Source organism: Schistocerca nitens, chromosome 1 (assembly GCF_023898315.1).
Source record: "Schistocerca nitens isolate TAMUIC-IGC-003100 chromosome 1, iqSchNite1.1, whole genome shotgun sequence".
Classification (NCBI taxonomy): Eukaryota; Metazoa; Arthropoda; class Insecta; order Orthoptera; family Acrididae; genus Schistocerca; species Schistocerca nitens.
Genome location: NC_064614.1, coordinates 949039253 through 949065295, shown reverse-complemented (window position 1 = coordinate 949065295; position 26043 = coordinate 949039253). Strand labels below are relative to the sequence as shown.

Here is a 26043-nt window from a genome sequence, read left to right as displayed (position 1 = left end):
TATAGCCATCCATAATTGCAAAAGTATTGCTGGTGCAGGTTTTTGTGCACAAACTGACCTCTCAATTACATCCCATAATTTATTTTGGATAGTCCAGGTGGGAAAACCATTTACCTGAATTGTCCAAAATATTCTTCAAACTAACAGTGAACAATTGTGGCTCAGTAATATGATGCATAATCAAGCATAAAAATTCCACCATTTCTCAGAAACATGAAGTCCATAAATGGCTGCGAGTAACAGAACATAACCATTTCCAGTCAATGATTGGTTCAGTTGGGCCAGCAGACCCAGTCTACTCCGTGCAAACACAGCCACCACCAGCTTGCACAGTACCTTGTACACGACTTGTGTCCATGCCTCCATGGGGCCTGCACCACACTCGAGCACTATCACCACCTCTTACAAACTGAAATTGGGACTCATCTGACCAGGCCACAATTTTCCAGTTGTCTAAGGTCCAACTGATGTGGTCACAAGCCCATGCAGATGATGTCGTGCTGTTAACAAAGGCACTTGCATCAATCATGTGCTGCCATAGCCAGTTAATGCCAAATTTCATCACACTGTCCTAACGGATATCTTCATTGCATGTCCCACATAGATTTCTGCCGTTATTTCATGCAGTGTTGCTTGTTTGTCAGCACCAACAGCTTTATGCAAACACCAGTGCTCTCGGTCGTCAAGTGAAGGCCACCAGGCCCTGCATTGTCCATGGTGAGATGTGATGCCTGACATTTGGTAATGTCAGCACACTCTTGACAATGTGGATCTCACAATACTGAATTCCCTGACAATTTCCAAAATTGAATGCATCTAGCTCCAAATACTATTCTGCATTCAAAGTCTGTTAATTCCTGTTGTGTGGCTATGATTGTGTTGGAAACCTTTTCACCTGCATACAAATGACAGCTCTGCTAATGCACTGCCCTTTTATACCTTGTCCATCAATACTACTGCCATTTGTATATGTGTGTATCACTATTCCATAACTTTTTGTCACCTTGGTGTGCATATATCCTTTGTCCAGAGGTTATCATAGGGTCTTCCTACATCTAATAGATGTCACAGTCTGATGCTCTATCTGGATCTACTGCACATTGTGCATTACATTACTGGTCATTTTATATGAAATATGATACTTGATACCACTATTTCTCTGTACAGATAAAATGAAAACACAACCTCACACATAATAATTGGTCAATAATTAAAAATATTGAATTTTGTTCATTCTTATTCCATTATAATGTACAGAATACTCCTTTTGTTATACAGAATCTGTAACTGAGTACCAGTTATAGCACACACACTTAACACTAAAAGTATGTTTGTAAACCACACACAAAAGTACAGGTGGAGATCAACTGTCTGCTCCTATTTAAACATACACACAACTTGAACCTCTCCTGGTGTACAAAATGTTCAAAAAACTTACAAGAATGCAAGCGGGTGATGTCTTTAACAATTGCCGATATTTTGAGGTGCACACCGTGTCATTTTGAAGGCACAAATGCGGGAACAGAGGATTATACAAGGAAATTTAAAACCTAGTAGGTATGTTGGGCATATGCAGTAAGACAAGATACACTCTGTAAACAATTATTATCGCCAAACTACCATAATGACCTGCATCAAAAGTTATCAACAGTGAATATAAATTACTAGTGGTAATCAGTATTCATGACTGATAATTTCCTAGAACATTCCAAAAATTATCAATCATAAATGGTACGTACTTACAGGGCACATGAGTAAAACTGGTGACCCACACAGCCAGCCAGCGACCTCAACCTCTGCACCACGGGAGATGACATACACCACAAAGTGCTGATGCCCTTCCTCTCAGAAATGACCTGCTGTTTTGGAGTGGACATTGGCTTCCTAAATCTACATCTAGTCGGAGGTCGTTCTAAAGCTCATGCTAATGGATCCTTACATTCTGGCTGGATTGTCCTGTCCATATGTGTCGATGTAATGTTCAAATGCAGTTACTTCCTTTGAGGCTTCTTGATCATCACATACATCTTCACATTCCTTGTATTAGAAGGACTCATCGTAGTTATTTGCCTCAGGGCTAAGATTTCCTGCAAAAGATATGGATGACATCTCTGCACTTTTGTCTCCACGGTGGAATCTTATGACCCTTGCCTTCTTAGGCAGTGTCTTACAACTGACACGGAATTTGAAATAGGCCTAAGTAGTGCTTTAATAATTTTTCTGATAGCCTGATCTTCCACACAGGTGAAAAAAATTCATATTAGATCACCTCGGTTGTCGGTTACAGGATACTGTCTGGTGGTATAATGTTTAAGATCCTTGTAATGAGCATTCAAGAACCATGGAATGTGTCCTTTCTTAAGTTCTGATGATGAGCTGTTTGACATAATCATTGTCAGGTTGAAACAGAAAAAAAGTATCCATTCAACAATGGATTTCAGTGTGTCTGACTGTGGCTCAGGAAAAATGGAGTGAAAACGGTGATCTCTTGTTTCGCTGTGTATAAGAATATTACGACAGGCAGTATCATACCCCAGTCTCTTTGCCCAATGTCACTGTGCACCGAGAGCATATTTCTCAATGCCTTATTAGAAAGCTCTGTGACACAATTATCTACAGATGGTGCCCACTTGTCATCTCATGGATGATGATGCACAGTGAGACTACTGCTTTTGTTTGTGTAGGTTCACATCTGCTGTGACTTTCTTTAGCTAATTTCACCCTATTCATCATTTCGAGCTACATCCCACTAAAAATTGTTATGCATAATATATTCCAACCGTCAGTATATCCACATGGGGGTATCAATGTGTGATGGTGTCACTAATAAGAGTATTGCATAATTGTTCCAACCAACCAACCAATCACCTTTTGTCTATAAAATAGAATGTGACTTCACTTAAATCTGTGATGATGCTCTTCTGCTTTTGTAGTAACTTTCTAACATAGCTATTGTTAACATGGTGGGCCAGCTCTTACCATCCCTTACAACCTTGTTCGGTACATATTTTTCTCAGGTGTATTGTATAACACTTCTGAATTTTCTCCATTTGTTCTTCAGATCTCTGTCCCCAGAGATGACTTATAAGATACTCTGCAATTGGTATACTGTCACTCTTAATACGCAAAAATGTTTTCATACCTTTCTTAACATTTCTTTCAACACCTGTAGTTTACTAGGACATTTAAAACATTATCCTTTTGGGTCAATTGTCTTACCATCTACCAGAACTAGGTTTCAGATCATTCGTTCAAAACAGCCTCACAGAATCCCTGTCTTTGGCACCAGTTTTAATTGCATGACTTTCATTTTCCACCCAGCGAATGTAAGTCTCCCCATACTATGATAGCTTGTTCAAGAAACTTATTCATGTTATTCTCCACGTTTTCTCTGAAGTGCTCTGACAATGTGGCTCCTGAGGCAAACATTTACTAATCATGTGTGCCTCACCTTTGATGCTTATTTTTATCGTGATTATTTCACATTTGGACTCCGTTATAACATCACTAGACTGTTTTGAGTTCTTTATGGCAAATAATATGCTGCTAACATTAGCAGATGGCCTAACTTTCTGATATACGAGGGTCGTCCACAAAGTAAGTTCCGTATCTATTTCTATCCGCGGTAGTGCTATGATCGAAGTTCTGAGCATGCGCGGCAGTTACTCTGACTCAAGGAGAAGACATGTACACCATTTTGAGATCGCTGCTGCCGACACGTGCTTCGTAGTGCTTCTTTATAATGTCAGCCGTAATTGAAAATACCGCCGCGTGTGAAATCTGATCTGTGATTCGTTTTGTAAATGCAAAGTAAGTTAAACCAAAGGAAATTCATCGGAAAATCTGTGAGGTTTATGAACAAAATGCTATGAGTGATTCAATGGTTAGAAGATGGGTCAGACTGTTCAATGAAGGACGTGATCAAGTGCACGATGAAGAACGAAGTGGACACTTGTCTGTGGTTACTGATGAACTGGTTCACACAACTGAAGAGAAGATTAAGCACAACTGTAAGTTACACTTAGTGCCCTTGCTATGGAAGTTCCACAAATCTCATGATCACTAATTCATGAAATTGTTACTGAAAAACTGAAATTTCGAAAGTTTGCTCATGTTAGGTACCCAAAATTCTTACTGAACAACACAAAAAACAACTGACGGGCAGTGCACTTCAGTTTTTGACACACTACAATCAAGAAGGCAATGGTTTTCTTTCTCGGATAGTCATGGGTGATGAAACTTGGGTATCGTACGACACCCCTGAAACAAAACGGCAACCAAACGAATCGAGGCACACTCCATCCCCAATGAAGGTTAAGCCTAAGCAAATCTTGACACCTCAAAAAGTCACGTGCACCCATTTTTTGGGACAGAAAAGGCATTTTGCTGATTTATTTCTTACCACAAGGCCAAACAATCAATGCAAAAAAATGGCTCTGAGCACTATGGGACTCAACTGCTGTGGTCATCAGTCCCCTAGAACTTAGAACTACTTAAACCTAACTAACCTAAGGACATCACACACATCCATGCCCGAGGCAGGATTCGAACCTGCGACCGTAGCAGTCGCACGGTTCCGGACTGCGCGCCTAGAACCGCGAGACCACCGCGGCCAGCCAACCAATGCAGATGGTTACTGCGAGACCATTAAGAAATTGCAGTGCGCAATACAGAACAAGTGCCGAGAAATACTGTCAAGAGGTGTTGTTTTTTTTCCACAATAATGCCCAATCTCACATGGCGAAAGTGACCAAACAACTCTTACAGGGATTTCACTGGTATGCATTTGATTATCCTCCATACAGCCCAGATCTCACTCCTAGCGACTTTTATCTCTTCTTACACCTAAAATCTGTCCTTGGTGGTCAACACTTCAATGATAATGACGAGCTGAAGGAACATGTTACCACATGGTTGAATACACAGGCAGCAACCTTCTATGAAGAAGGCCTAGAAAAACTTGTGCCACACTACAAGTACCTACAACATTTCGGAAGCTATGTAGAAAAGTAGTTTAATATTTGTATTTTTGTACAATAAATATTTTTTCTGTATCTGTACACATTTGTTTTATATAACCAAACAGAAATTACTTTGTGGACATACCTCATATATTTCAATCTACATTTAGAATTTTGTTGTAATTTATGTCTAGTTTCAGCCAGTTTTCTGTTCCTAACACCATGTGAGCATTATTACTTTAACAAGTGATACTAATCCTGGGATGTTACAATGGACACTCCTACAATTCACTAATGTCATATTAACATTCTCTCTTTCTGATATGGAAGGATAAAAGTTGTGCTCTGAGAGTAATGTGACTGATTTCTCTTTGCTTTTGGCAGACTGATGATCACTGACTTTCAGAGGGAGTGCATCTAACCTAAAAAGAAGCCGTGTCCACACCTCATGTAATCACAATGGTCTTTGAGTCTCAGAACACAATCATCTTCAGTTGGTACTGATAAGCATCCAATATTCACCAAAAACAATGCTCCAGAATTGGCTAGTGCCTGGAAAGGTTAGTCATCTGTCGAACATGAAAGATTTTCATCTGTGTTGGCCTCATCTTCATAAATGGTCACCTCATTTAGTTTTAATGATTTCAGGGGCTGTAGACGCAACTGAAATCTCTGTATGGTGACAGAAAGGAAGGAAGGAAGATTGAGTTTAATTTCCCATTGACATCAAGTTCATTAGAGACGGAGAAAAACCTCGGATTGTGTCAAGGATAGGGAAGGAAATCAGCGTGCCCTTTCAAAGGAGCCATTTGCCTTGTGATTTACGGAAGTCACGGAAAACCTAAATCTCAATGTTCAGATGTGGGTTTCAACATCATCCTCCCGAATGCAAGTCCAGTTTGCTAACCTCTGTGCCACCTCACTCACAATATATGGTGACAGGAAATAAGTGAGGTGCATTTGAGAGTGACAGTGATCAGTACATGGTGATAGGATTTGAAATGCGTCAGCTGTCATCAGCAGCTCCTCGGCATCCAGTGTCGCCCTATTTGACGTCTTGGGGGCATAAATTTCATCAAATACTCCCCTGCTTTCTTTATGGTAGTGTTCAACAAACCCATTTTTCTGTGCATGATCGAACTCGCAAGAGCCAGCTGTATCTGTGTCACGGAGAACCTTGGATGTTAATTGATGGCTATGGCATAAACCCAATGTTTCTGACACCATTTCTCAATGTTGTTATATCTTATTACTCGTCACATTAGCAACGCACGGTCCTGATGGTCTTCCAAGACTGATACCTGTATGGCATTCGGGAATCTGTTGAATGTCTTTCACCAGATTCTTTTCTGGTGCATTACCTTGATGTGCTTGCACCACTTGATACACATCCTATGCAAACACAATCTCTTAAGACTAGGACTTGTTTCACTTTTATCATATTCAGGTTTGCTATTTTACACAAAGCCAAAAAACACAGTGTGCAGGAATATGTTGTCTCCGCCTGGCACTGCACTCTGTACTCCAGTTTTTCCTTAGCTATGTGGACCTACTGCTAGTTGTCACCAACTATTCTATTAATTTTCACCTGAAATTTGCCCCACTTAATGAGCTTTTCTACTTTGTTCTCCAACCACCGCTGGGTTGCACAGTCCCAATAAACGTAGACACTGACAAGACATGTCTTGTCACCCCATTCTGTTGTATTTACTGAAAAGATCAATCCTTTCAGCCATTTAGTCAGATCTTGGCCAGCACCTCACGAAAAAAATGCTAAATATCTAATGTGCATTTGACTTGCCAACACTTTTGTACCCAATGGTACCTTGACAATTTGGATCATAAGAGGAAAGTGCTGTTTGTATTTGGATTCCTGCCCATGAATGTGACAGCTTTTGCATGGTTGTATTGGGGCCAAGGCAATGTCAGCGTCTGAGATACCTGGCATCTCCACCAAAGTAGAATCCAGACTCAAGTAACATTTACAATAACCGAATATTCAATCAGACCTGTATCTGTGATATTTCCAAAATGGGGCAAAAACTTTTTAGTGATGCCTTTCCCCATCTCCTCTTACTTGAGCACGAGATAGGATGTCAAAAATTTAAAAAAAGATCCATTTTTCAAAAATACATTCATTTTGTAGCACACATCTTTCTGAAGAGCTTGTTACATAAAAACATATATGTTCGAGGAAATGTAAGATGTTATTTGGTCTTAAATGTACAAAGTGGAGTACCACGCCTCTTCACACGGCATTCTTCTATCGCACATCATTGTATTTCGCTCTGTAGAATTCAAACATGTGTATTTCATACTGGAAAACATCAAACATATATTCAGGACAGTGGAAATTAAAGTGTCCTGTCGTGCCTCTACTACTCTCAATCGGCCAGTTTGACATCCTATCCCCCTAAAAAAGGAACTCACAATTAAATCTATGTGGGATTATTTGTGAATGGGAGAATAAGAGCTCTTCAGGAAATTTGGACTCTCTATTGCCTATTAGCTAATAACTTTCTCTTTTGCGTGACATAAAATTAAATACGTGAAACATAAAACCAGTAAAGACAAGAGACAAGCAAGACAGTACACATTTCTTCAATCCTTAGGCCCCAGCATTTTTTCCTCTCTAATCTTACTACAGCTTTCCACAGCGTAAGGATCTATTACCTCATCAAAGTATGTGAAAGATTTTACTACATGAAAAATACAAATGTCGTTGACTAATACTGAAAAAGCTGTTAACATGAGTAGTACCCAAGAGTGGTGCGGTTTCTCAATTTGATTACGTCTACTTTGTCACTGTCTCCTAGATAAAATGAAATAGGCTCCTCTAATGTCGCAGTAACTGCAACACATGAAAAATAAGTGTGACTGTTTTGACACAAATGGTCACTTTTATCTATCTCATTTACATAAAAAACATGACAGAATATAATTCACAAATTAGTAATATAAAATGCTTGTTAGGCCTATTACAAGCAAAAAGTTTTTTCCTAGGATATGGTTTCACATTTCATTCATATGACCCAGTTTCTCAATCATGAGATCAAAACTATAGTAGTACAAAAATTTTGTATAAATTTGGAATTGTCATAGTCTTCCACATAATTTGTGTGATGTCCCAGTTTCTTCTCCCTGCTCATTCTAACAAACTAACATGACATAACTCATTCTGTTTATTCCTCCCACACTCAAAACTTATTCTCCAGTTAAGTTCACTAAACCTGTCAGAATCACCAGTTCAGTTATCCCGCATTTATTCTCCACTTAGGTGTTATTAAGTGTACATACAACACATTTTCTGCACTTTTCCAAGAACAGAACTTAAGCGGATGCTAACTGGGGACTGTTCAACTGGCCCTTAGTAGTGTAGCAATCTGGCAAAAATTTTCTGTCGAATTTCATTCTCCTGGGTACACCAAGATGATAATATCTAATCTTTCATACCTGTTATTCCTGTTAGTTGTTTATTTCCTCTCCGGTATTCTATGGATTTTGCTAATAATTAAAACATGCTTATCATTCGCACACCCAATCAACCACATGAACAAACAGCAATTGGTATTAACCCATTCAGATTTATTTGGCTCAGCTATTATAGCCCCATCCTCTTTTGTCTGGGTGAAAGATTTTATTTCTTGACACAATGGGGATTCCCCTGGCACAGACATCATGTACACTATGCACACATTCAAATATCAACTTGTGATTTGTTCAGAAATGAACTTAGAATGTGTTCAAAAATGTTCAAAAACCAACATGGATGTGTTTCAAAATCATACGAATAATCGATGGATCAGCATGAGCTGGATGCTAGGCGCTTTGTGAAACAAGATTTTTTCCTAAATTGCTCTCCAGGCACGTATTGTGGTTTGTCCCCTCCCCCCCACCCCTCTCCCCTCAACTGCACTCAGACATACACACAGAGCTCACATACCTGTTCCCATCTAAACAAAGACAAAATGTTCTAGTAATTTCCAGTATTTCACAGATAAGTAAGACCTAAGACTCTCCTAAAAATTACAAATCTTAAATGATGATAACTGCAGAAAGTCAAAATCAAACAACTGATCCCACATATTGCAAGCCAGCGATTACAAACACAATACCACAGTGGATGATGTAAAGCAAGTGCACATATGTAATATGTTATATAATACATACAGCCAGGAATTTATATCTTGTGTTGCTTACCTTCAGTAGCATTTCAACAATGTCCTTTCTCCCACTATAGCATGCAATATACAATGGTGAGTATTTTGTTACAGGATGCATTCTTCCATCAGCATCATATTCGAGTAGTACCTTCGCAATTTCTTTCCGCCCAGATTCACATGCCCTATAAATTGTAAATGATATTTATAAATGTAAATGATAATCATACACTACTCTCTCAAAAGCAGATCACAAAATATGTTCTCAAGAAAAAATTTCAGTACTCTTTGCTTTTCACTGTAATTCCAACGTAAACTACCGGTACTGCAGCAAACCACAAACAGAGACTATGTATGCTGTACGTTGTATGATATCATATATACTAATATCTTAGAACAACAGAATGTTGAGTTTTAATTGTTAGTAACATACATTAAACTTTACAAATAATGTGAGTCAAGAACCCAATGGCATGTGCCTGTAACCCAGTTACTACAGAAAGTAAGTAAACAGGAAATATGAAAAGCAGATTTTTAGTTCAGCATGAATTCTGTCTTTTCAAACTGAACTTGATGGTTCAAATGTCAGATGATTACAGTCACTTAAACTGTAAAAACAGTTTGTCTACATTAAAGTAAAAATTAACTTTTTAATAACAATATGTGAAAATGTCCCAATACTATTACTGATACTTGTAGTAGTAGTAGTAGTAGTAGTAGTAGTAGTAGTAGTAGTAATAGTAGTGGTACTAGCAGAAATAATAATAATAATAATAATAATAATAATCAGTAGCATATCGAATTCAGTAATAAATGTGAAACTCAAAAATAAAAATTACCATAAAGGATGCAAGCAAAATATATACACTAATAAACTCTCACATGGCTGTCTAATAAGACAACAGAAGACATGAGGAGACATTTGGTGGAACCTGGGAAACTCTTCATAAGAAAGCAATCAAAATTACATCAACTCTGCGTTTTGTATATGAAATAACATTTCTGCTAACAGTCATAATTTTCTTTCATTTATGTTTAGCATGACATATTTCAGGAAATGATTCCCATTTTCAAGTGTGTCTTTCTCTGTGTACAATGCCATTTGTTTGTGAAGTTACTTCATGAATAAATGGCATAGTACACAGAGAAATACACACCTGGAAATATATACAACCTGACCTGTGACATCAAAACATTCCAGAAACGGACTGAACTCTTTAAAGAAATTGCAGAAAAACTGGAGTTGTAAATTTCATTTTAACATGCAGAATAGTTAGTGTCTCTATCAACATACCAACGCTTTCGTTTGGTAAATTACATCATCTTTGTATTTAGAATATATTATATGCAATAAATAATTACCATACAGGTAAATAAAGTGAGTCCTACAATATCAGTAGAGCAGTTAAATGATTTAGAAACAAGGAACTGAAATGAAAGCTAATTATGTTACATGGTGGAAAATTGGAAAGAACATACCATCTCATCAAAAAGTCTACAAGAACTAGCGCATCTTAAAATATATTAAACTGAAACATTATAGTTCTATCATAAAATCATAATTACTCTAGATTCCAGAAACATTAATTTTGAACAGGAAAGCAGATATCTGAAATATTGAAAAAAAGAGGATGAAAAGTTATAATAAAAATACTCAAGACAAAAAGGGCTTAGGCTATCTGGTTAGACTGACAAGCAGCCAGCCACACAGTACACAGGCATTTACAATGACAACAGAAAACAAACACAATTTTTTTTACAGCCATATCAAGAGAATGCAACCACATAGATTTAAAAAACAAAGAGTTGAATTCATTACACAAGCAGTAAAGCAAAACCAGAAACTACTAAGTGAATTGAGGACGTAAAAAAAGAGATCTAAAGTTGGCAGGTATCAGACAAGAAGGTATCCGGAGCAAGAATTTTTTTAAAATGTAAATGACATGTTGTTAACAAGGAAAATCTGAAGAAGAGAAGAAACAATCTCATGGCAAAAGAATTAAGAAAATATGTACACAAATGAAGATCAAACAACATTCCTAAGTACTCAGTATACTCCTAAATAGGTTAATTTGCATCGATGATGATGATGATGATGATGATGATGATGATGATAATAATAATAATAATAATAATAATAATAATAATAATAATGGAACAGAACCATTATAACAGATAAAACAATGCCACATAACAAACCTGACATCATACTCACCAATAAAAAGAAGAAATTAACACAACTAATCGAAATATCCATACCCAATACAACAAATATACAAAAGAAAACAGGAGAAAAAATTGAAAAATACATCCAACTGGCTGAGGAAGTCAAAGACATGTGGCATCAGGATAAAGTTGACATCATACCAATTATACTATCAACTACAGGAGTCATACCACACAATATCCACCAATACATCAATGCAATACAGCTACATCCAAACATATATATACAATTACAGAAATCCGTAATTATTGATACATGTTCAATTACCCGAAAGTTCCTAAATGCAATATAACATATACCGTACAGCAAAAAGGAAGTGACGCTTGATAAAGGTCCGCGTCACTCCATTCCTCACCAGACTTAACGTCTGAGAAAGTAAAGATAATAATAATAATAATACCAATAATAATAATATTTTCTGCCAGTCGTAAAAGGCGACGAAAAGAACAAACCACTAATAGGGCTAACCCCCCTTTTAGTGTGATGAGTTGGTTCAGGACAGAACTAAAGAAGCCTAGGACAAGTGCCGTCATGGTCGGGGACGACGCTTGAACCCTACGCCCGCCCACAATGGTAACGACACTGCTAGCCAACTGGAAAATGATTTAAATCCAAATAGAGGTGTTTTGCAGGATATGCTTCCTACAACCACCCTAGAAGGAAAACAAAGGCAGAGGATGAGATGGTCAGATGAAGTTAACCGACACCTCATGTTCTGTTATTACCAAGCAACAAACCTAGGAACCAACACAACTGGATACAGATCACAAGTATACACAACATTTATTACCAGATACCCAGAATTAAAATTTTTAACAGAACAACGACTAGCTGATCAGATCCGTGTAATAATCAAAAATAACAGGATACCCCAGTCAGAATTAGAAAACATCAAACAACAAGTACAACAAATACTGGAACAAAATAATGTGCAAACAGAAGAAGAAGAAAATACAGTAATGGACTCAAACATCCCAGAGCAAACAAACAAAGAACAACATGCATCAATTAAACAATCAGAGGAAAACGAAATCTTAAGACAGCCACCAGAACAAGCACAAATAGAACACGAAGTGACACACATGTTAGATATAGAAGAAAAATTTCAGCTGACATATATAGACTACAAAGACACAAATACACACATTAGACCATTCTTACATAGACTGCCAAGTAACCCACAAGTCGAAACAACAATAAAAACTATCAACACAATCATACACAACAAAATAAATGAATATACAACTATGGAAGAGTTACAACTACTAGTTTATATAGGAGCACTCACTACACTAAATATACACACTAGGCAGAGATCAGAACCAACCAACACACAGAAGAAACCCACAAAACCAGCATGGCAACACAGGCTACAGATCAGAATAGAAAAACTGAGAAAGGACATCGGACAGCTAACACAATTTATAAGAAATGAAATGTCAGAAAAAAAACGAAAAACGTTAGGTAAAATCTCACAACAAGAAGCGATAGAGCAATTAGATGAGAAGAAGAAGAAATTACAAGCATTGGCCAAACGACTTAGGAGATACAAAAAAAGTGAAAATAGAAGGAAACAAAATCAAACATTCAACGCAAACCAAAAGAAATTTTACCAGACAATAGATAACACACACATTAAAATAAACAATCCACCAAACATAACAGACATGGAACACTTCTGGAGCAACATATGGTCAAACCCGGTACAACATAACAGGCATGCACGGTGGATACAAGCAGAAACAGACACATACAAGATGATACCACAAATGCCTGAAGTGGTAATTTTGCAACATGAAGTCACCCAAGCTATTAATTCTACTCACAATTGGAAAGCCCCTGGAAAAGATAAAATAGCAAATTTCTGGCTAAAGAAGTTCACCTCAACACATTCACATCTAACTAAATTATTTAATAATTAAAACTTCCGGGCTAAGAGGCCGTGGTCCAATAATAGAAATACTTCTCCCTGACGTTTCGTTTCCAGCTGCGGGAAACATCATCTGAGGTGAGTCTACGACTGGCTGCTAGGCCGTGGAGGTCCTGTTTATATAGAGCGCGTAGAGGGCGCCACCACTCGTCACGTGTTGTCAACAGTAAAACTATCTCTGGCTGGCGTCATTACTCTCGATCGAAGGTAATCGATTGTCACATCTATGGTACAGAGTCGATCGCCATATCTTATCTAGCTTCAAGCCTTCTTCTTTCCTGTTAAAATTATTGTGGTGTTTAAAAATCTCTACAGCCTCTCTATACATACGTGCATAATAATGCGATGTCTTAGCTAGCACGCTCGTCTCACTAAATTTTATTTCATGGTCACCCGTTTCAAAAACATGTTCCGCTACAGCCGATTTGTCCGTGTGTCCCAGTCGACAGTTCCTTTTATGTTCAGTTAGGCGAGTATTGATACTTCTTTTTGTGGTTCCAATATAAACCTTCCCACAACTACACGGAATCTTATAGACACCAGGAGTAGCTAGAGGGTGTCGTGCATCTTTCGCCGATCTTAAGCATTCACTAATCTTCTTGGTGGGTCTGAAGATTGTTTCAACTCTGAACTTGGCCAGCACTTTCCCGATACGGTCCGTAACATTGTGGATGAATGGAAGAAAAACTTTCCCCACTGATGGTTGTTGTTGTTGTACGTTTTCGGACATTTTTCTTCTGGGATGGAGTGCTCTATCTATCTCCTTGCCAGCGTACCCATTTTTCTGGAAAGCGGTTTGCAAGTGGTTTAGTTCCTCTTGCAAATAAGCTGGCTCACAGATTTTATTAGCCCTGTCCACCAATGTCTTGATAATACCTCTCTTCTGCCTGGGATGATGGTTTGAATGCTTATGTAGATAGCGATCGGTATGCGTATCTTTTCTGTAGACTTTGTGACCCGACTGATATAGTAGCTTTGTTTAGACATTGCCTTTCCACGACTTATTTTCAGTATAATAATGAGTTCTATGAACAAATTAATGGAGTGTCAATGGGTAGCCCTCTAAGTCCAGCCGTTGCTAATATTTTTATGGAATTTTTTGAACAGCAAGCACTGCAGTCAGCCAGAAAAAGGCCTTTGAAGTGGTATCGGTATGTGGACGACACTTTTGTCATATGGAATCACGGTGAAGAAGAACTGAACCGTTTTTTGAAGCATTTGAATGGCATTAATTCAAAAATACAATTCACTATGGAGACAGAAAGTAATGGACAGATAAATTTTTTGGACGTCTCAGTAATTAAACGAGCAGATGGGACTCTGGGTCACAAAGTCTACAGAAAAGATACGCATACCGATCGTTATCTACATAAGCATTCAAACCATCATCCCAGGCAGAAGAGAGGTATTATCAAGACATTGGTGGACAGGGCTAATAAAATCTGTGAGCCAGCTTATTTGCAAGAGGAACTAAACCACTTGCGAACCGCTTTCCAGAAAAATGGGTACGCTGGCAAGGAGATAGATAGAGCACTCCATCCCAGAAGAAAAATGTCCGAAAACGTACAACAACAACAACCATCGGTGGGGAAAGTTTTTCTTCCATTCATCCACAATGTTACGGACCGTATCGGGAAAGTGCTGGCCAAGTTCAGAGTTGAAACAATCTTCAGACCCACCAAGAAGATTAGTGAATGCTTAAGATCGGCGAAAGATGCACGACACCCTCTAGCTACTCCTGGTGTCTATAAGATTCCGTGTAGTTGTGGGAAGGTTTATATTGGAACCACAAAAAGAAGTATCAATACTCGCCTAACTGAACATAAAAGGAACTGTCGACTGGGACACACGGACAAATCGGCTGTAGCGGAACATGTTTTTGAAACGGGTGACCATGAAATAAAATTTAGTGAGACGAGCGTGCTAGCTAAGACATCGCATTATTATGCACGTATGTATAGAGAGGCTGTAGAGATTTTTAAACACCACAATAATTTTAACAGGAAAGAAGAAGGCTTGAAGCTAGATAAGATATGGCGATCGACTCTGTACCATAGATGTGACAATCGATTACCTTCGATCGAGAGTAATGACGCCAGCCAGAGATAGTTTTACTGTTGACAACACGTGACGAGTGGTGGCGCCCTCTACGCGCTCTATATAAACAGGACCTCCACGGCCTAGCAGCCAGTCGTAGACTCACCTCAGATGATGTTTCCCGCAGCTGGAAACGAAACGTCAGGGAGAAGTATTTCTATTATTGGACCACGGCCTCTTAGCCCGGAAGTTTTAATTACTGAAGACGCCGGCCGTGAAAGCCTACACGCTATGATTAAATTATTTAACATATCTAAAAAAAAAGATGATGTGACTTACCAAATGAAAGTCCTGGCAGGTCGACAGACACACAAACAAACACGAACATACACACAAAATTCAAGCTTTCGCAACAAACTGTTGCCTCATCAGGAAAGAGGGAAGGAGAGGGAAAGACGAAAGGATGTGGGTTTTAAGGGAGAGGGTAAGGAGTCATTCCAATCCCGGGAGCGGAAAGACTTACCTTAGGGGGAAAAAAGGACGGGTATACACTCGCGCGCACACACACACACACATATCCATCCACACATATACAGACACAAGCAGACACATTTAAAGACAAAGAGTTTGGGCCCAAACTCTTTGTCTTTAAATGTGTCTGCTTGTGTCTGTATATGTGTGGATGGATATGTGTGTGTGTGCGAGTGTATACCTGTCCTTTTTTCCCCCTAAGGTAAGTCTTTCCGCTCCCGGGATTGGAATGACTCCTTACCCTCTCCCTTAAAACCCACATCCTTTCGTCTTTCCCTCTCCTTCCCTCTTTCCTGATGAGGCAACAGTTTGTTGCGAAAGCTTGAATTTTGTGTGTATGTTCGTATTTGTTTGTGTGTCTGTCGACCTGCCAGGACTTTCATTTGGTAAGTCACATCATCTTTGTTTTTAGATATATTTTTCCTACGTGGAATGTTTTCCTCTACTATAACCCTAAATTATTTAACAGTTACATTGCAGACCCATACACATTCCCTTATACACTTACACATGGAATAACTTATCTGAAACCTAAAGATCAAGCAGACACACCAAACCCAGCTAAATATCGCCCCATAACATGCCTACCAACAACATACAAAATATTAACTTCAGTCATTACACAGAAATTAATGACACATACAACACAGAACAAAATTATAAATGAAGAACAAAAAGGCTGTTGCAAAGGAGCATGAGGATGTAAAGAGCAACTGATAATAGATGCAGAGGTGACATATCAAGCTAAAACTAAACAAAGGTCGCTACACTATGCATACATTGATTACCAAAAAGCTTTTGATAGTGTACCCCACTCATGGTTACAAATATTGGAAATATATAAAGTAGATCCTAAATTGATACAGTTCCTAAACATAGTAATGAAAAATTAGAAAACCACACTTAATATCCAAACAAATTCAAATAATATCACATCACAGCCAATACAGATTAAGCGTGGAATATACCAAGGAGATTCATTAAGTCCTTTCTGGTTCTGCCTTGCTCTGAACCCACTATCCAACATGCTAAATAATACAAATTATGGATACAATATCACTGGAACATACCCACACAAAATCACACATTTGCTATACATGGATGATCTAAAACTACTCGCAGCAACAAATCAACAACTCAACCAATTACTAAAGATAACAGAAGTATTCAGCAATGATATAAATATGGCTTTTGGAACAGACAAATGTAAGAAAAATAGCATAGTCAAGGGAAAACACACTAAACAAGAAGATTACATATTGGATAACCACAGCGACTGCATAGAAGTGACGGAAAAAACAGATGCCTATAAATATCTAGGATACAGACAAAAAATAGGAATAGATAATACAAATATTAAAGAAGAACTAAAAGAAAAATATAGACAAAGACTAACAAAAATGCTGAAAACAGAATTGACAGCAAGAAACAAGAAAAAAGCTATAAATACTTATGCTATACCAATATTGACCTTCTCATTTGGAGTAGTGAAATGGAGTAACACAGACCTAGAAGCATTCAATACACTTACACGATCACAATGCCACAAATATAGAATACATCACATACATTCAGCAACAGAAAGATTCACATTAAGCAGAAAGGAAGGAGGAAGGGGATTTATCGACATAAAAAACCTACATTATGGACAGGTAGACAATTTAAGAAAATTCTTTCTAGAACGAGCAGAAACTAGCAAAACACACAAAGCAATCACTCATATAAATACATCGGCTACACCACTGCAATTTCATAACCACTTCTACAACCCTTGAGATCACATAACATCAACAGATACGAAGAAAGTAAATTGGAAAAAGAAAACACTACATGGCAAGCACCCGTATCATCTAACACAGCCACACATCGATCAAGACGCATCCAACACATGGCTAAGAAAAGGCAATATATACAGTGAGACGGAAGAATTCATGATTGCAATACAGGATCAAACAATAAACACCAGGTATTACAGCAAGCATATTATTAAAGATCCCAATACCACAACAGATAAATGCAGACTTTGCAAACAACAAATAGAAACAGTAGATCACATCACAAGCGGATGTACAATACTAGCAAATACAGAATACCCCAGAAGACATGACAATGTTGCAAAAATAATTCATCCACAGCTTGCCTTACAACATAAACTTATAAAACAACACGTTCCTACATACAAGTATGCACCACAAAATGTACAGGAGAATGATGAATACAAATTATACTGGAACAGAACCATTATAACAGATAAAACAACGCCACATAACAAACCTGACATCATACTCACCAATAAAAAGAAGAAATTAACACAACTAATCGAAATATCCATACCCAATACAACAAATATACAAAAGAAAACAGGAGAAAAAATTGAAAAATACATCCAACTGGCTGAGGAAGTCAAGGGCATGTGGCATAAGGATAAAGTTGACATTATACCGATTATACTATCAACTACAGGAGTCATACCACACAATATCCACCAGTACACCAACGCAATACAGCTACATCCAAACATATATATACAACTACAGAAATCCGTAATTATTGATACATGTTCAATTACCCGAAAGTTCCTAAACGCAGTGTAACATATACCGTACAGTTAAAAGGAAGTCACGCTTGATCAAGGTCCGTGTCACTTTCATTTCGAACCAGACCTAAGGTCTGAGAAAGGAAAGAAATAATAATAATAATAATAATAATAATAATAGCAATAATAAACACTTGTTAGCAGTGTAGAGAACTTACATGAATAGTAGTGTGTTGGATCCATTAGGTGCCATGTTAACTACAAGCTCTGCATCAGATCCCAGTTGTTGAAGTATAGATTTCACAAGAGCTACATCACCATTCAGACATGCTTCACGTAATGTTTGATGAGAATTTTGTCTCTCTGACTCTTTAAGATCTGCAACAAGAACAGCACAATAATTTTATAAAATATAATATCAAGAGCTATCTTTTATTACTTCTCATGACATCATTCATCAAAAGTAATACATTAATCAACAGCTATTTTGAAAAGTAGAAGTAACATTCAACTGTTGCTGCTCTTCTGTCAACTACAGGTGTACAGCGTGACCTAGTAACTGTTTCCAACATGAAATATTATAAAGATGAAAGATCACAACATCAATATAGAATAAATGAAAAAATTATTAGACACCTGAAGCATAAGATTAAAAAGTCTCTGATGAATATTCATCATTCAGTTGGTTAGCATAACAGAATTCATATTGGACAGTCTTAATTACGATGTACATTGTGTTTTTGTAAATTGTTAGATAATACTTTATTAGTATGTTAATTGTAGGTTTGGTGACTCCATCAGCACATATCTGACTATAAATCCAAAGTGTGATGATTGATCAGTATTACAGAGTTTTCTCCCAGCACTTCCTATGACTTTCATTCTACAAATGCTTAGCATTTTTGAAAATTCTAAGTAGACCACATTCCTGGAAAAGAAGGCTCTATATATCCATAACTATAGCATGATGAAAATAACTTGCAATTTATAACATTTGGCTTGCAGGAGGGGTGGTTACACTGTTACTCAGGTAATGTTGAGTTAAAAATCGTGCAGTAAATTTGAATTTCAATTATATTTACTAGGAAGTAACTAATAAAGTAACAGCTTGTGCTCATATGAAAATTCAAAATCTTGCAATCAATTCAAATTTCAATTATATTTATAAGAATGTGCATGTGTGCAAGGTGCATTACAGTGACATGAGTCAACCACTGAATACCTTTCTAAATATCTGTCCAATTTTCAATTAACAAAATATTTAAAATAATCAACACTAGTGAGTGTGATCAACAAGCTAATAAACCAAACAAACATTTGTTAGTGTAACATTAAAGAGAATCAATCACAGTAATTTACTTCTATAGGTAAAACACATCATCATTTAAGGCCATATTTAAATATATGTCAATATGAGTAACAGTCTTTTTTTTTTTTCAATTAATCACACCACTTATTAGTATTCCACATACATCTTTCAAAAACACTCAAAACCCAACTAAATATAGACTAGCAGCTAGAGGCCTAAGCAACTGCTTTTGCCATTGTAAGTAAAAAACATGGATCTAACATTCAACTTGCCTATACTGATATCATCTACAAAGTAGCTGCAGGCATCATATGCTGGATCAGCCGAGATATCAGTTCCAGAGCCTGAGCTCCACATCCTGTGCAGCTGCTGCATTGTTCCTTATAACTCAGCTTCCATATCTATCTTAAGTTCCTGCACTATCCACTTTCTTTGTCATATTGACAACTCCATGTTATGTATTCGTTGTTCTTTCCAAGACCAAAAGAACCTAGAGTATAATTTTTTAAAACAATAGTTACAATAGCAGTGGGGCAAAATTATATAAAAAATGTTTTAAAAGATATCAAAATGGAGCCCAGCAAAAAATTGGGATTTCCATAAAAAGGTATGTGATAACTGATTTCCATTAACAAAGTTAGCAACAACAGCAAGAGATAGAATTAGAGACGGAACACAATGTGGAACGATGCTACAGCATTTTCCTTTTAATCATTTCTTTCTGAACTCTACTGACACTAATTACAGCAATTAGAGCAAAAGCCCACAGATGTACAGGGGAGGAATAATGTGTAATAGGCAAGAAAGGATGCACACAGAAAGGGCAGGTGCTTCAATCCCCAACCCTCCAGAACATAAACATTTTCGCAAACCGTACGCTCATCCTGCTCCATCAAACAGTCAGACGTATTAATTCAATACCTGTCTGAAGAACTTCAGGGCACGTAATGAACATTGACTAATAGCAAGTGTAGCTATAACCATTTGTCACTAAATCTCAAAATTATTTCTTAATTCAATGCAAAACTAACATATGTTCCCTGAATGTATATGCTGTAAGTTACTTTGGTGCAAATAAATCAGACAGACAATGTTTAGATCTTGCTGGGGCTATTACTGCGTAGCAGTAGATTAGTTAGGTCTATTTCAGGTACTGAATCGCACACTGTTTTTGTAATTTTTATGAATAGCGTCGAGAATACATTAGTGTATTTTATGAAACTTCTACAGCTGTAGTAAACGTATTATTATCATCCCATACATTTCACAAAAATGTTTACATGCCAACATTTACTACTCTGTTCAAAAAGCTTTATCTATTGAGAATAGGCCCCTACTTTACAAATGTTCTGTCTTTTGTGGAGACACATAAGAAATCCGAGGTTGCTGATTTCATCTAACTCTGTTCACGGGGTACGCTTCCTGCAGTGAGTCCCTATTCTGCAATCCATGGAATACCAATGAGCGGTAAGTTCAGCCTTATGCTGGTAATCAGTTTAGTCAGATACTGTCAGGTTCCTCCAAAAATGCTATGGCTGTTTGTTTATAGAATGCTCAACCATTTCTCCCTTCTCTCCTTCCTTCCTAAAATTAGCTCTTCCAGTTCATCGAGAGCTTTTGGTTTGGTGTGATTCATGTCCTCTTTCGTCCATCTCCCTGGGAAGCAGTCGATAGTGATAAGGAGATTAGGAAAGACTCATCACTGATTATGAAATAACCCCTCACTGACCAGTCAAAAGTACCATAATGATCTATACAGTATCATGAACAATGGTTGCCCAATGTCACTCGGATTATCCTTTCTTTACTGTTGTTCCATTTTTCCAGATTTATACTGGGAGCCCTTCACAATCAAAGAAGCCCAGTTTTTCCATGTACCTGTCAATTACCCTGTTGCACGCGAATTGTCCATGAAGACGAATGCATCACCAATATGCTGCCAATATGGTTACACTATTGGTCGGAGGGTGGCATTCATGTTTCGTACAGCGGTTACGGCGCCTTCCATGACCGCCAGCAGTGTTCGTCGGCCCCATATAATGCCACCCCAAAACTACAGCAAGGTGGAGGTTCCCTGCTCTCACTACACAGTGTGTCTAAGGCTTCAGCTTGACCGGGTTGCCTCCAAACACGTCTCTGACAATTGTCTGGTTGAAGGCATATGCGACATTCATCGGTGAAGAGAACGTGATGCCAGTCCTGAGCGGTCCATTCAGCATGTTCTTGGGCCCATCTGTACCACCCTGCATGGTGTCATGGTTGCAAAGATGGACCTCGCTGTGGAAGTCAGGAGTGAAGTTGCGCATCATGCAGTCTGTCTATTGCACACAGTTGGAGTCGTAACACGACGTCCTGTGTCTGCATTATTCAACATGGTGGCGTTGCTGTCAGGGTTCCTCCAAGCCGTAATCCGTTGGGAACGGTCATCAACTGCAGTAGTAGCTCTTGGGCGGCGTGAGCGAGGCATGTCATCGACAGTTCCTGTCTTTCTCTGTCTCCTCTATGTCCAAACAACATCGCTTTTGTTCGCTCCGAGACGCCTGAATTCTTCCCTTGTTGAGAGCCCTTCCTGGCACAAAGTAACAATGTGGACGCGATCGAACCGCGGTATTGACCATCTAGGCATGGTTGAACTACAGACAACACGAGCCGTGTACTTCCTTCCTGGTGGAATGTCGAACTCATCGGCCGTCGGACCTCCTCCGTCTAATATGCACTGCTTACGCATGGTTGTTTACATCGTTGGGCGAGTTTAGTGACATCTCTGAACAGTCAACATCTATCTTCAGGAGTTCTGGGAACCGGGATGATGCAAAACTTTTTTTGATGTGTGTATATTATAAAATACTCATAGTTAATATTAGTGTAACCCAGTGTAACCCTTTAGATATTTCCCACCTCCTTGGCCGCAGCGTTGCTTGTAAGTCACTAATTTGCCTTCTGACTACATTATCTTTGGCGTGTCTTTGTTTTTATTTGTCATTCAGAGTTGAAAATGTGTGCTACTGATAAATGCGAACAGTTTACAACTAACTGTATCATCTTGTAAGAAATTTTATTACCGTGTGTAATAGCATATTATGAATAACACGTGGGTAGTACTACGTATTTTGTAACATTAGAAAATGTAACGCACATGCGACTGCATCCAGCGGAAGGAGAACATGTACTCATTAACACTAGTAGAAATTCACTCATTGTAGCTGATGATGAGTATCCAAATCTGTCGTACGAGTTATCAAAAATTATGTAACTGGCAGATATTTTATTTTTCATATTTACAGTTTACTTAAAAGTTATATCTGAAGATATATTATTAGCAACATTTAAGAGTTACTCATAAAATACTGTTGCCAAAGATGAATTCAAAACATTTGGTCGTATTCGAGCACGTGTAGCAGTCTATGTACGCCGCGCTTTTTTTTCCCCTTCTTCATTACTGGAAGGAAACATCACCATCTCAAATATTCTAACCAGCACACACCATTGAATGTTGCTACTTTGATATATTAATTTTTCCTTGAAGTTTATTTTACACAGTAGGTCAAGGTTTCCGCTAGATGAACTTTTCGTATTTTTCAGTTTTAATGGACAAAAACTAGAACAGAAACATAAAAAGCTGGCTGGAGCCCCCAATCTTAACAGATGCGACAACCTTACCCATTATTCTATGATCATTGTCCTCATAATACATTTTTGTGGAGGTTATGGTTCAGGTGGGATGAATATAGTAGGCCTATTAGATCAACAACGGCCTACATACAAACAACATCAGACCACACAACTACATCCCAAAAACAGTGTGAAAGTGCATTCTATGTCAAGGGCTCGATATCCTACAACTCAGCTCGTTGTTGTGAAAGCACACGGTACCAGGTATTGTGGATTACAAGTGCTACACTAACTCCCCTGCCTCATTCCAGAAAAATACTAGCAAACATTCTCATTAGTCACCAACGACCACTAATCTTAAATACTGGAAAACAGGTAGCAATAATCAAAACCATTCAAAAACACAATGGAACTTCAGGAAGGCATACTGAGAGACTTGGCTTCCATACATAATTTGGATCGAACTAAACGACAAACAGAAGAAATTCCAAAAACGGTTCTTGAACACTGTGTCCGACAAATCAAGACGAAACGTATCCCGCGGTTTCGTGAAAGAGGACGTCTCTTTCTGGAGCAAAGGCTCTATCAAGAATATGAATGAAATTGTCATATAGGGATGGTCAATCTTTTTGTCAGTTCAAATGGTTCAAATGGCTCTGAGCACTATGGGACTCAACTGCTGTGGTCATAAGTCCCCTAGAACTTAGAACTAAGGACAGCACACAACACCCAGCCATCACGAGGCAGAGAAAATCCCTTACCCCGCCGGGAATCGAACCCGGGAACCCGGGCGTGGGAAGCGAGAACGCTACCGCACGACCACGAGATGCGGGCTTTTTTGTCAGTTAAAATGGGGAGAAGGTGAAGGCGGAAAACATATGGTAGGAAGGCTAACTGGTACCAATCTGAGTAGGGAAGAAAGATATCTGCTAAGATGCAAACTCATTCTAAAATAAAGTCCAATGTAACCTTTCGTTCCAGGTGTAAATAGCATATAATGCTAAAAAACTATGCGGAAAGTACCGTGAATCAAGAATGTGGATGAGAAACCAAGGACACACGTAAGTACACAGAAATCTACAGTTCCTTGTTAGGCTCTACAGAAGGACAGATGAACAAGGCCACAAATTCAACTAGATAAAAGACAACCATCTGTGCTGGATCGTGCGTTTGCCAAACGTATATAAAATATAGGGCATAGCCGAAATTTTGGCCGTTTTAAAACTTCGTACACCCAAAGAACGTGAAGTTACCGCAATAGCACTTTGAAATATCTGGTATAAATTGGTGGAGGAATCTTTACGTCACGGAATACCGAATCACTACAGCGTGTAAACTTTTAGATGGCAGACCTCTCCCTAGTCCTGAATCGGTAGAAAAGTCGGTAAACGTCGGGAGGCTTCGGTAGGCACGCAGTTTCGACTGCTGCCAACATTACGTAGCTGACTGTGTTGTACAAGGTAGCCATTGTCGTCTGCTTCGTTATTGTTTTTCTCTGTACTGTTCTGCGTGATTTTATTGTGCAGTTGTGCTAAACATTATCAAAATGCGTGAAGAGGCAGTTGCTGGTCCATCTCGGGAGTCGCCAACAACCCGTACCGGTAGGCCTACGGTTAGAAGGAAACAAGTATTACGTAGCGACGCTCGCAAAATTATATTGCGTGTGATTGAATGCTGCGAAAGGGAAAGGGAGCAGAAAAAATTGCTTCACCCCATTTACAAATCTTCAGTGAGAGCTGCTACGTACACAGGACAAAGCATGTGTAGCATTGTAAGATTCAAACAGTTTTCCAAGAATAATCCTGGCGTATCACCACAAACGCCTGGCAAGAAAAGGTGAGTTTCCATTTCAGATATTTTGTTCACGATCACTTTGAAGGAACCTCCTATTTCGTCCGAATTACCTTATATTTAATTTTTCCGTGCTACCGTATTGCTTTGTATGGAAACACCACTGGTTACTGTATTATTTCGAAACATTCATATTACAGTACATTTCCAAATGGTTTGTGAGCGCATAATATATATATATATATATATATATATATATATATATATATATATATATATATATGACGATTTCAGTTTCATTTACGAACAACATTTAAAGCGAGTTTTACTTCCAAGCCTTTCGTCTGCTTTCGTGTAAGCATGACGCGCAATTTGTAGTGCCAGCACTGCGACTGGTAGCCGTGCCTTGTCCCCCCCCAATGGCTCCTCTCCCATCGCCAGCCAATGCTTGCTTCCTCCTCTCCCCGCACTCCCCTCGCAACTCTGCCGTCTTACAGTTAACACACTGTACAGTAGTCTTCTTCCTTGTCTTCGATGACACGATATTGAAGTCAAAATACATCGCCATTGCTTTTAACATAATGTTTTTCTGAAGTTGGTTCCGACTGGCAAGTGCAGGGGTAGAATATCTAAAGCGCAGCCGACGCTGGGAATAATTAAAAATGAAGTACAAATCGAACTGGGCAAGGATCAGCCCAGTTTTCTCTTGAACTAGAGCGATCTGAATCAGGATGGTCGGACCATGTTCTCCCCGAATTAGAATCAAATGTCTTGATCACGGGATGACTGGTAACTGCGGAGACGTTTTCTTTTTTTATTTCCATGTTTCAACGCTTCTTCATTTCCTTCAGCGGTTTTTCTTCTGATCTCGTTATTTTCAACATTTTACCAGCCTATCATGAAAGTAGACTTTGATCTAACACTGCAAAACACTGCATTATGGAAGCAA

The 26043-nt window shown here is 38.4% G+C and overlaps 1 protein-coding gene across 1 annotated transcript in view; it reads right to left on the bottom strand.

The window, feature by feature from the left end:
- Positions 1-26043, bottom strand: part of LOC126194520 (leucine-rich repeat serine/threonine-protein kinase 1) — a 405923-nt gene that overhangs the window by 154500 nt on the left and 225380 nt on the right. The window contains exons 5-6 of the mRNA XM_049932772.1: positions 18601-18760; positions 9162-9306 (exon numbers count right to left, since the gene is read on the bottom strand). Coding sequence (XP_049788729.1) covers positions 9162-9306; positions 18601-18760 — 305 coding nt within the window. The remainder of the gene's footprint in view (positions 1-9161; positions 9307-18600; positions 18761-26043) is intronic.